This window comes from Rhea americana, unplaced genomic scaffold (genome assembly GCF_003343005.1).
Source record: "Rhea americana isolate MKP2758 unplaced genomic scaffold, rheAme1 scaffold_71, whole genome shotgun sequence".
Classification (NCBI taxonomy): Eukaryota; Metazoa; Chordata; class Aves; order Rheiformes; family Rheidae; genus Rhea; species Rhea americana.
Window position 1 is genome coordinate 4,217,916 of NW_028186879.1, and position 13,106 is coordinate 4,231,021.

At 35.2% G+C, this 13,106-nt stretch overlaps 1 protein-coding gene across 3 annotated transcripts in view; it reads right to left on the bottom strand.

Moving 5' to 3' along the window:
* IFT88 (intraflagellar transport 88) overlaps positions 1-13,106 on the bottom strand; it is a 58,654-nt gene that overhangs the window by 13,360 nt on the left and 32,188 nt on the right. For all 3 annotated transcript variants that reach the window (XM_085321785.1, XM_085321783.1, XM_085321784.1), the window contains 4 exons: positions 9,926-9,978; positions 8,414-8,479; positions 6,528-6,634; positions 83-143 (listed from right to left, as the gene is read on the bottom strand). In XM_085321785.1, coding sequence (XP_085177911.1) covers positions 83-143; positions 6,528-6,634; positions 8,414-8,479; positions 9,926-9,978 — 287 coding nt within the window. The remainder of the gene's footprint in view (positions 1-82; positions 144-6,527; positions 6,635-8,413; positions 8,480-9,925; positions 9,979-13,106) is intronic.

Genomic DNA, 13,106 nt, shown 5'->3' on the forward strand with positions numbered 1-13,106 from the left:
TACAAACACTTTAAGAAAAACTATTTTCTTTACAATTCTGACAAGTCTGACACTTACGCAGAGGTATTAAATAAGTACTTACCACCAGCAGCACTTCCTTCTCTGCGGCTACGTGCGCTGCCATCTCTGCCAGATTTAATGCGCTAAAGAAGAGTGAAGCAGGTTTGAAAGAACAGAACAAAAATCCCATTTACTAATATGTATTACAGATAATTATTGAAAACTCAACTTAGTTTATTACTAAAACAGTAAAAGACCATTAAACTACACTTACTTTACTGTAACTAATAAAACTTCTTTTTCAATGCACAAAACTGTAGTAAAAATCACTGTTAAATTCAATATTTACATAAAACTAGCGTTCTATGAAATTCAAACAGAGTATTTCAATACATTATTTTTCTTCAGATAAAATTTATACAAGAAATGTGTATAAAAATAGTCCAGGTGAACCTTTGTAAAATACAGCTGAAAAAGAGGCAAGATAGCCCCCCCCTGCATGAGTTCAAAGTAGCCTCTGCCTATTAACATCTTGTAAATCCCACAAGCATCTTATTATTATTATAAAGATTCAAGAGAGGGAAATAGTGAAATCTACAAAAGGAACTATTTACTTCATAGATCTTAAACTTGGAATACTTGGCACAGCATTGTATGTTAGAGCAAAATTTAATTTGTTGCTGGGTGTTAAATCTAAGATAAAGGCAAAGGTAAATACTTTAGAAACTATTTTTAAAAATAAGTCAGCTCTCTTGCACTATAGAAAGTATCAAAACATCTTCCAGCTGTGTTATTTTTAGGATTATTTGAAAACTTTAACAGTTTATTGAAGCAATACCTCTGCATTGCACAGCAGGCTCGGTTTCTCATGGTGAAACATCAAATTTTTCATGCATGTATCTTGTCAACTACAAAACATACATCTTAAAAATGAACTTTTTGATGGCTATGTACAAACATTTGGTGTTTAAAGCTCTCAGCTATTAATAAAGTAATCTCTGGATCTTATTTCAAGATATGATTTCAGGATCCACTTTAAAAGTATGTATATACTACCTAACCAGGTATTCAGGTCAGTTACTGTAGCTTCTACTCAAAGTTAGAGATTCTGTCCCAAAGCAAAAAGTTGTATTTGACTCATCATTCATTTTTTTGCAAGGCTGGCATGACACAGAAGTGAAAAAAACTTTCAGGCTTCTTAAGAAAAGAAGACAGACAACTCTTAAATTAAAACTCATAGCAGTCAGGCAGGCAGGCAGTCTGCCTAGTATGAACCCAGGAACTGATTTGGAACCAATCAGCCTGGGCTCAGAATTTCTCATACTTTTTAGCAATTCTGGGAAATCCTCAAGTCTAAAGTACTTCCTCTACAATTCTGGTCTGAATCTCCCATTCATAATCCAGTGAAGTAGCACATGTCAAACCTTCAAGAAAAATGTTCAGACTATTCAAATGCTGAATGACTGACAGTTCTGCTTTTGTCTTTCAGAGGAAATCAGTCTCTATATGACTTTGTTACTTTCATATACCCCAGAAATGAGAGTGAAATGACATGTTAATTTTAATATTCTGCTTTCTTTTAAGCACTTCTCTGACCTCTAACAGATTAGTTTGGTAATTATATTGCTCCAGATGATCAATGCCTGTCATAATTAGTTATCATTATGAGTGTGGACCATGCTTGAAGTGATGCATCTGTTATCACCTGGAGAAGAAAAGTCCTAAAGAATTTTCCCCTCTAGACCCATTAACTGGGTCTTGCCACCACTCGGACTTCTAGATACCATCTAGGATGAACTTTTAATAGAGGCTGTTTGCCTAGGGAGTCAAACCTGTCTATAGGCGTATTTAACAGTAGACCTCTCTAGCACAAGGTGTCACACTGGTGCCTGCTGTCATATGGCCAAGACATGGTGGTGGAATGAGAGCCCAGTTGAGTGAAACAGTTAGCAGAACTTGAAATCTATCCTAAAAGGACGTTTTTGTGATCAAGCCGAAGAGAGCTGTAGCAAACCTGAAGGACGAAACAACTGTGGTTGAAGTGAGATTTCTTAATATTTACATTGTAAAGTCAGACTGTAAAAAATGCTGCAGTGATGGAAGAGAAATGATGTCTTAGATTTTACTATTACATATCATACAAAAGATGTCTGTATTGAGAGAAAAAAAATGAAGACAATTTAAGATAAAAATACCTAAACCATGATGAAAATTTTGAAACAGCAAAACTATAGCTAGCTGCACTATGACCACAGAATCACAGAATGGTTGATGTTGGAAAGGACCTCTGGAGATCATCTAGTCCAACCCCCTTGCTCAAGCAGGGTCATCCAGAGCAAGTTGCACAGGATCACGCCCAGGCAGGTTTTGAATATCTCCAGAGAAGAAGACTCTGCAGCCTCTCTGGGCAACCTGCTCCAGTGCTCTGTCACTCTCAAAGAATTTTTTTCCTTATATTCTAGTGGAACTTCCTGTGTTTCAGTTTGTGCCTGTGGTCTCTTGTCCTATCACTTGGCACCATGGAAAAGAGTCTGGCCCCATCCTCTTGACGCCCTCCCTGAAGGTATTTGTAGACATTGATGATGGCCAAATTTTATCTCTAAATAAAACACTACATGTGAGGGGCATGTCCCTTTGTCAGATAATGTGACAGAAAACATGCCCCAAGCATGAGGTAATGTATTTTGACATATGGCAGTACACTTTCAAGTTGCAGGTGTTGTCCAGGACTGGACAACATTTCAGAATCCCAGGCTAAGAAGGAGAGATAGGAAACATCTCAGATCCTAGACAAAACTTCAGGACAAAGTAGTGTCCCCCAAAATTTTGTTTGAATGTTAGATGGCTCCTTTATTTCATAATGGTGCTGTTTGCGCAGAACATCTGATTATCCAAGCTAAGCAGCAAAAAATATACAAAGCAATTGAGCTTGGATTGCAGTGACCTGATTTTATACACTATTGTACAGGAAACTACTTACAGGCATACCCTTAACCAGTAGAGAAAAGATCAAGTCTCGTACAAATGGATAATCAACAATGCAGTCTGAATGGGCTGTCACTTGAAGAACAGCAAGCTGATGAGGTCCTTCATGGCCTTTACATCCTAGGCTGCTATCCCCAAAACATCACAGAAATATTAAGGCACACAACTAGTTGCTGTGATGTTCCAAGCTAGTAGTTTATAAGTCATCCCATATGAAAAGCAGACACTTAAAATAGGTCCAGTGATTTCCACCTTAAAAATACCTATTGCTCTTCAATGACTGCAAAAGAAATTTAAGATGATTAGTCCAGATGCAGATGCCTGAAGGTAAGTGCAGTAAGTCCCTTACAGTGTTTGAACCTATCGTCACTGCTTCACACCACACCCAATCAGTCCCTCATTTTTAGTCATTCAGCTCACTTAAGGGAAATAAATATTAATGTGTTTATACATCAATGCCAAGAAGGTTATGTGAACTTTCACACCGATACCTGTCTTTTTTAAACTGAAACATGAAATAAAGCCCCTCAATGCATTTTTTTTAATTAAGGTTACAAAATCCTGTGCTGTGAGAGGCAGGGATAAAAAATTTCTGCAGAGAAATGAATCTCACAGATGTTTCTAGATCCTTGTCTAGAAGCAACAACTTGTCCATTCTTGAGAATTGAGTGAAATAAGTACTCCAGAATATTTATTTTGGTATAAACTCCATATGGATGTACTTATTCTGGCAAAACAATGTCAGAATAGCAAATTTTGATAAATTTCTACATAGAGAAAATAAATCTGTGTGCAGACTTTGAAATGTAGGTATATTACACTGGTATTTATCTATTTTCTCTTCATTAGATGCAATCAAGAATCATGATCTAGTCTTAAACTGGGAGCAAGAAATGAGTTATATCTGGTTTTGTTGACTGAACCTGGTGTTACTACTGAAAATATAAGTGGTGAAATATTAAAATTTGGTAATTTGAGAGCTTGAAAACACAGTTTATAACTCCATGCTCACAGATGATAGAAGGAATTTCTTAGGACAGAAACATCTAGTAATTTCTAAAGCCAAGTAGTAGACACGAGATTAAAAAGACAAAAAAAMCAAGCAAACCCCAAAGCAGGGGATGGGAACCCAGATCCAATACGCATTGCAAAAGAGAACTGCAGAACTATTGATTGCAAGATAGCACTGGTGTAGAGGTTCCGTCACAGAGAGAAACCTTCTAATACCAGGTAGCAACATAATAAATCACAGTATGTTCTGTGGTAAAAACATTTATTTATTTTCGTAATGTCTTTGTTCCTCTACATCTAAAACTGTGTTATATTCTTTAAGAAAACTGGATTAGTGGATTTCTCAGAGGGAGAGGAAAATTGCTGCTTTCTTTGAGGAAACACTGAACCTGAGGAGATTTCAGCATATGGCAGTCTAGGGAGCCAGAATAGCGAGATGGGAGTCTGTCCCTCCTGCAGAGCAGCTGCAAGAAGGAGCAGCCAAATAACGCTCCAGATGTTAGGAAAAGAAAGTGCTAGGAACCTGAGGAGACTGTGTAGGATTTGCTGCCATTCAAAAACCTCTGAGCTTATTGAAACACAGGCTGGAACCAAGGATCTGCCTGCAAGATGATGCTGACAGCAGCAGAGTTGATTATAAAACCTGCTGTATTTATTTTTATTATTTATTAGTTTTTTTTAAAACCTAGCGTGTTTGCATTTTCTCTTTCTAGAAGAGAAATATTTTAGCCTAAATTATAATAATACTAGGCTTATTTGAATTTAAAAGCCTGTTGGTTTTTGGGGGAAACTTGCTATAGAAAAATGTTTAGGTAGATCTACCCTAAAGCTCTGGTTAACCTGAAGTGCCATCACAGATACCTTTATTTTGCTTTGCAACATCAGGCTGTGACCAGGTAGAATCAATCAAATGAAAAAAAAAAAATCTACATTTTAAACTTGATTCATGTGTTACTAAAATCTCTAAATATTTTAGGTAACATAATCTTTTAAAAGTTTTACTGGTAGCTTTTTCCCCACCAAAGTATTATGTAAGGAAATATGTCCAAAGAAACTCAGGCTTTCAACATGAAATAAATATGTAGAAATTTGACAAAACCCTCTTTTTACATATTCAAATACCAACTTTTTTAAAGGAAAATAAATCTTCGAATCATCAACTTTGCAGATCTATGCTGCAAAATCATTATTTTAGCATGAAAAAAATGCTAGATAACTCTCCATTTCTCACCAGCTCTAAAATAATCCAATTTTTAACTAGTTTTGTCTCTGACCTTTCCCGAGTAAAGCAGAGAGGTATTAGATGTTATTGCAAAAAGATATCTATATGATGCAAATTTATATTACCTATAGACTAAGCAAACCCTCCTTAACAAACTTCAGAGAGATCTCCTTAAGGTTTTCCTGAATAGCAACATCGTACCTGGTTATCTGTTTTGTTTTCTGACTTCATTGCCAGGGGACTGGGAGGAGTATCAGTTCAACTACATTTGCAGATTATTTTCTGCTGTCCGTTTTTTCAAGTGCTTTCAATTTTTACAATTACAGAAAATCAAAACCGATATATTTCAACTAGCCCACAGAAGAAGTCTGTGGCATAAATATGGACTCCTCTGATCAAAGTGTTCCTCTTCATGAGCTTCCTCTCATTAGTAGAACGCTCCAGTGTACATGTGCATACTCAAGGTCGGGAACTGAGGTAGAAGTGAAGTCACTAAAGGGGTATCTACACAGTAGCTGACATTGAATGGGAGACAGTAGGTCCTACTAGGTAAGATTTAGTGTCCCCTGAAGTGACTATGTGGCTTGCAGGCTGTTCACTGGACAGCAAGTGCAAACTTTAAAATTTTGTAGCTCAACAGCACAGACAATGCCTTCCAAATAAAAAGTTCACTGTAACRTTGAAATCTTACTTTATCACAGGAATAGCAACAGAATCATTAAAACATGCACATTCATCTTAACAGAATGCAAGATGTGATTTTATATCTTTCACAATTTATAGCTTTTCCATAGCATTTTTTTCCATTTAAAATTTCCTACTAACATGAGGGATTATTTCATACCTATGTAATCCGCCAATGTTGCAGTTTTGTACATAGCCAAAAAGAGTTCTGTTAAATGGACAAATTCTTAGGCTCCACTCCTCTCCCTAGAGCTGCCTTGTTTCTGGGGGTGAGGAGAGTTGGAAGAGAAGGAGTAAATACGCTTTAAACAGCTTGGAAAATAAGTAGGAAAGATGACATTCCAGAGGAACTGCATTACGCTGCTTACAGGCGGCTCTAGCGTTCCCTTCACATACCTATCACCCAATCTGTCACTTTCAGTACTTACGGCCACAGAAATCCAGTGCTCAAAAAAATTCACATGGTTAAGGCTGATCAGCAATTTAAAACTAAAACTCCAAAAGGGCAAAAGAAGCACAAATCTCTCTAAATCAAAAAGATAAAATATATCTTAAAGCATAAGAACTTTTAGTTTCATCTGTGTTATGCAGTTATACTACATAATCATAGAAAAAACAAGTATACCTGTTCTCTTATTTCTTTTAATTTTTCTACTCTCTTGAGCTTTGTCATGTATTCTTGGACTTCTTTCAGTCCCATATCAGTGCAGAGACGAACTAAAAATCGCAGACCTAATTGGAACACAAAATTTTATTAGAAAAAGGCTTGTAAGTTGGTCAAACTATCAGTGCACCCTAACAGAACTAGACATATAGAACAGCTGTATGGAACATTACAACTAACTGTGAATACAAGATGACTCTAGTCCAATATTACTATACAAGTTGTGATATATGCAACAAATTCAAAATTTTCTAGGATGGAGCTTCTATATTCATGAATAGTACATCTATATACATGGAAGACATGAGAAATAGTAATTTATCTGGCTCAGAACTCTTGATGTTTGCAAAACATTTTGGAAACTGGAAAGCATAATTACAGCAATGAGTTATAACAGAGAAGCCACTATCATTAGCATTTTGTTCAAAACAATTCACAAATGCCAAGTGAATCAGAACACATTCTGCTTTTTCTTTCACTGTAGGTGATTTTTCAAGATTAGTATCAACTCAATAGAATTAAAAAAATTCAGACATGAAGGTCAAACACAGCTCTGTGATGACACCAGAAGAACCACTAACCACTAAAAAACATTTATGTGAGGTATTGTATCAAACTGAGAAATACAGTGTTGTTATTCCTATGTGTTTGTCAATACTTGAGAAGAACTGCCTCTGAAGCAGACACAAGCACGACATGATCTATTTTCCTCCTGACTGCTTCCACAAATACATTCACTCTTCTTTTTTGCTAAGTTAGTTTCCTGCTAGTTTAGTGACCTGAACTGGTCTACTGAGGGGCCAAATAAGCACCAGGACCAGCATAAGGAAGGGGGACCATTCTTTTGGCAGCAAATTTTTAGATGTGTTTGATTTTCTTGTCTAACTGCTGCTTCAGTATTGTAATTTGTAGAAACAGCATTCAGAAAAATACTGCTATTTCTAAAAGGTTTGCTAAGTACACTACTCCTCTGAGATATAAATGGTAAATATGAGAACATAACATTTTGCTCCTAACTCTGAGAAGTCATAATATTTTATCTCTCTAGGACAACAAAATTGTATGATTCCTCTTTAAAAAAATGAGTAAGTTTGTTAAATAGGATGATATCATTTTATTTTAAAATACAGTAAATGTTCTTCCCACATAATGTTTAAAAGCATAACCCTGGTGGTGACATCTTTGCATTTTGGAAGTAGCAAGGTACTAGGCAGTGCGGGATGTAAGAGGATGTTCTGACAACCAATGACAAATCTTATTTTCTACATGGCACTTTCATTTAGATCACAAGAACGGTTGCTTCTGCCACATGACTTTTACTCTTCAAAGTGATGCTTCCTGAAGTTTAGCTTCAAATTCTCTAAAGATTCTAGAGGCTGGTTGACTTACTAAACTTAAAAACCTAGCAACAAACATTCTTTAGGAATCTACATTCTTTAGGAAGGCTTGGCTTTAGTAAAACTTAGTAAGATTTTCTAATATCTGGAAACACAGCAAGAGTTTCAACCAGTAGGGACTAGAAGTAAAAAAATATATATATATCTTAGCCTAAGAAAGGCTAAATAACATAGTTATAAAATTTAGAAAGTATCCAAGAGAAGGAGATCAACCAATCAGCCACAATTAAAGTTTATTTTCATCTTTCTTCTTCAGCACTACCCTAATATTACTTAAATCATGCTTCAGTGTTGTCACAAACAACATTTGGCATTAGTGTGAATAAAAAGTTAGTTCATTAAAATATTTTACATCATATGGATTACTAACACATATATTCAAAATAACAAAGTTCCCTTTGATGGGTGTACCACTCAATGAAAAAACTTACATTGCATGAAACAACTTACATTCAATATTCTCTGGAAATTTTCTGTGAATGACTTTGTATTTGTCTAGAGCTTTCTGGTAGTTACCTGCAAACAAAACAAACATCTCCTATCCACAGATCCAAAAATAAAAAAGAATATCAGATGAGGAATTGATACAGCTTCAGATCACTTCACTTCTCAGGAATCTGATTTAATAGTCTAACACCAAATTAAAAGCATTTGAAAACAATCCAAATTATTCTGCAAAATCCAGAATTAATGAAGACCAATTTTATACTGATTTTTGTCCTTTTTTCTCCCACTTCTAGGACCTCATGCATCAGTAACCCCAACTGTACCCTATGATGCTGTAACACATCTAACAGACTATATTTATCAAACATGCTGTGGCTTATCTGAGGTTGCAAATATATGGATTAGTCAAACAGAACAGAGTTTAGCTCTGCCTTCCTTCCTTCAATCAGAGCACAAGTCTGCATCTTTCTCCTTTGCCCAAACTCCTGTTTCCACAGAACTGGTAGCAAAGCAATTCTCTTTGAGAATTGCCATGGAGAGGACTGACAGACATTGTGAATATAAAAACTCATTTCCATAAAATATGAGACAAAAAAGTTAGTTGAGATACCACCATTTTTATTTTCTTAATGCTAGTCAGAGAGCAAACTGACCTGGTACATGTTAACATGATAAGCTGGGAATTTTGCCAATAAATATTAAGCGATCTAAACAGCAGCCAAAACCGTTGTGTTTCTTTGCTGGGAAAGCAGTTAATCTGTCTGTTTTTAGGTGGTGCTGACTGTGCTTAATTCACTGTGAATTTCCCAACTTCTGCTTCTTTTTTTCCACTGTTGAATTAAACTGAGCAGAGTGAGAAAAAGCACTGATATATTACTAAAGTCTCTTCTGCAAATTTCTAAAGAAGGAAAAAGAAGTGTGACAACAGTGGGAGAGCAAGAGAAAAGAGTGTAGTTTACAGCATAAAGTGTCTTGGATGTGGTGTAGGTGATGAAAAAAAGAGAATTTTTTTTGATTTTGCTTATAGTCACAAGAATATCGATATGTTACATTCACAGTAGGAAAATTCAGTACATTAAGACTGCCTTAAAGGTACTTTGTGCAATGTAAATATTATTCTAATATCTAAAAACTGTATCCACTGTTGCAAATGAATAACTAGAATTAAATAACTTCAGATTCTAAGGATTTATGTTAGATCAGATAGTATAATAATATACATTTAAAAACTTCTGGCAGATCATTTATGCTATAATAACTTATTTTAATTCCCAAGGAATGTTCTGTGCATAAATCAGTACACACATACTTCTTGGACTTAAAGAAAAGTCACCCTTTATTACATATAAATACACAGAAAATTCATATGAAAATAACATGTAACTGAACTTGATGAACTACTAGAACCAATATAACACATGCAGAAAAGATCAAAAGAAAAAAAAATCAAGATGTGTAACATTTGAAAACAGAACAAATCTCTAACTCATTAAAAAAAACTGCTACAGAACTTACCACTTCTTCGATAGCAACTGGCAATCATCAGCTGCCACTTCACTTGTGTTGGTCTGTATAAAAATAAATAAAAGAATATGCATGCTGCCTAACAATGAATAAGCAAAATATTCTGCGTAGCACTGGTAAAAAGTTACTATTAAACTAGTCTTAAAAATTTTCACCTAATGTAGGCCCCTCCTAGGAAGGAATTAGCCTGGTCCCCCTCGAGCCCTGCCTCGCACGCCTGTGTTCAGGCCTCTATCTCACCCATTTGTAGTTAGGTATTAAAATCTTTCTCCTACCCATGACTCTATGCACCTAACACAATTAGCTGACCTGACATGTGATCCACTAATCTTTATCCAAGGCACAGAATCATGAAGTAGGGGAAGAGAAAAAAATGCTAAATCTTATTCTAAGGAAATCCTGCCATTTGGGTCTCAGGGACGCCCAAGAGAGCCCTGCCGAAGGCACGCTCCCACTCACAGCTCTGAACTCTGCCGCCCGCCTTGTGTCATCACCCGGATGCCTTGCCTGCTCCCTCTAGCATGTAACGGTGATACGTATGGTTAGAGAAAATACTGGAGAGGTTTGTGCATGTACAACAAAATTGTTAGATTCTTTCCTCATTATTATCAAGATAATGTGAGAATTAGGAATTTTTCATGTCAACTGCATAAGCATGCTCTATAAGCCAAAGAAAAGTGGTTTATAGTTTCACAATAGTATGCCCAAAACGCACTGTACACTAACACTTGTAGAACAGGGTTTTTTTTAATTTATTCTCTTTCCCTCTAGTGACTGCACAGGCCATTTCAATCTCTAAATATTCTATTTGTTTGCACAGTAGCAGTTGCCAAACAAACTTATGGAAGACAGCTGCTTCAAATTTTTCAGTTTCAGCTGAATATGTCTCCTGTTAAAGGTAGCCAAGCAAACACTAACATCACTCTTCATTAAAGTTTATTAGGTGGTTCAGTATGAAAATCCTAGAGAGAATGTCAGCAGTCAGCATTAGATTCATGGCTCCCATTATTAATGTTTTGATTCACATATGCAGCTAAAATGTAGAATAATGAAAAACTTCTTCAATTCATTGTTTAATATATTATCCTAAACTGCAAACTAAAATATAATTATTGTAATTAAACACTGAATACAGCAAACAATACTAAACTGACAAAAATGGTGGTCAAGACTCAAATGAAGTCAATTTTTTAAAACATAACTTTTCTTACAATCAGTAATGATATTAATTCAGAAGTTTATATTCATATTCATATATTTATATTTATATTTACATATTTATATTATATTCATATTTAGCAATTTGCAAATTCAGATTCATATTTTAATATCAAATAAACCCTCAAATAACTACATTCTATGATCTACTACTAACAATCTCATCCCACAGAATAATTCTTCTGTATTATATAGACTATAATTATAGATAATAATGAAGAATTTCATAGGCCAGTAATTAATAAATGCTTAACAATCTACATACTTCATGTTTCATGTATGGACTGGCTGCAACATGAAGCCTAAAATATTTAGATATTTGCCAAAACAAGATTATGAAATAATTCTTTTTAGTTTCAGCTGTTTTTTCCCTCAAAGTTTCTAAAACATCTATGAGCACCAGCATGTTTGATCCAATAGCTTGACTACTATAGAGATTAAGGTGGGTACTAATGTGCTGAAATGGAAAGAATACTATCCAACCTTTAAGTAAGAGTAGTACCAAAAAGGTGGGGGGGGGGGAAGAATATATGAAAAAACTGCTAGGCATTTCTTGNGCTGAAATGGAAAGAATACTATCCAACCTTTAAGAAAGAGGGGTGTAAGAAAGAAGAGAGAGGTAGAAGAATATATGAAAAAACTGCTAGGCATTTCTTGCCAGTAAAGGACTACTTTGTGAAAAACAGCTGAAGGCCTACAATCAAGCTCTGTTGCCAACAAATGCTCAACAACAAGATACCATATTTTGTTTAATATTTTTTCTTCTTTTCTATGCTTTGTTGTTTCAGAAACTATAAAATACTGAAATACCTGTTATTGCTGCAATGGGTTGCAGAATTGAAGACCAATTGACAATGAAGTATTTTTATAGGTACTCTATCTATAATTTCTGTTTTTTAGATCCTTCCCTAATTGTAACAAATTTAATAGCAAATTTTATTACTATAAATGAAAAACTAAATTTGCAATATGGTCATATTGATCACACCCTGCACAGATGATTTTGAAGCCATTTTGATGAGGAAAGAAGGAGCCTAAGTACCAAGCAGAAAGCAAGCTGCCTGTCGTGAGTAACACAGTTGTGGCCCTACTCAGGCTCAGTATGGCTTTCCCCAGCTGCCTGTGACTCACACATTGAATGCCAGTATCAGGAATAAACAAGCTAAAAGAAGATCATATTTAAAGGAGTTAATCTGGTATCTTATTTAAGGGTAATGCGTTGTTGTTACTGGTACACTAGAGGCTGGTGTTACCTTATGGCTTTTGTGTACTTTTTTTTTCTTTTTTTTTTTTTTTTTAATAGACTTCTTGGAGCATGTGCTACTATTACTGCAGACAGTAACCATGGATTCCAGCCAGAATCTGAATTTCTAGTGTACCATAARGAGTTCAAAATGCAAGTGCCATTATTACCCAGGCACAAGCTCAGTCAACTCTTCATTTAAAGTCTGGTAACTTACACTTTTCTAATTCTTAAATCTGTGAACTTGCCTCCTGTATTTTTGCCTTTAATCTACACCTCCATTTCTTTATAATTATACCACTGTGAGTACAATCTCTGTTCTTCTATTTATTTTTAACTTTTAATCCTTACATAAACCTAGGATTTTCTCTTCTGTAATATTTAACATCTATTCTAACATAATCCCCATAAAAAACAGTGTTATTATTTCTTACTGAACTTCTAAAAACCTATTTGCAGTATAGTCTTGAACAAATTGTCAAAATTTTGTCTAAACCCTGTCTTATGTTCATGTCTGTCATTCAGATTCACATCAACAGAAGAAAAAGGTCAAAACTTAGATCATCACACTACAGGCAGTAATTGAATTTTGCATAGCCTGATTTTTGATTGGTTTCCCAAAACACAAAATAACGGAGATTCACACTTGGTGTGAATTTCAGTTGCATGAATTTTAGCTGGTCTATTAACACCTCATGAACACAGAGATGA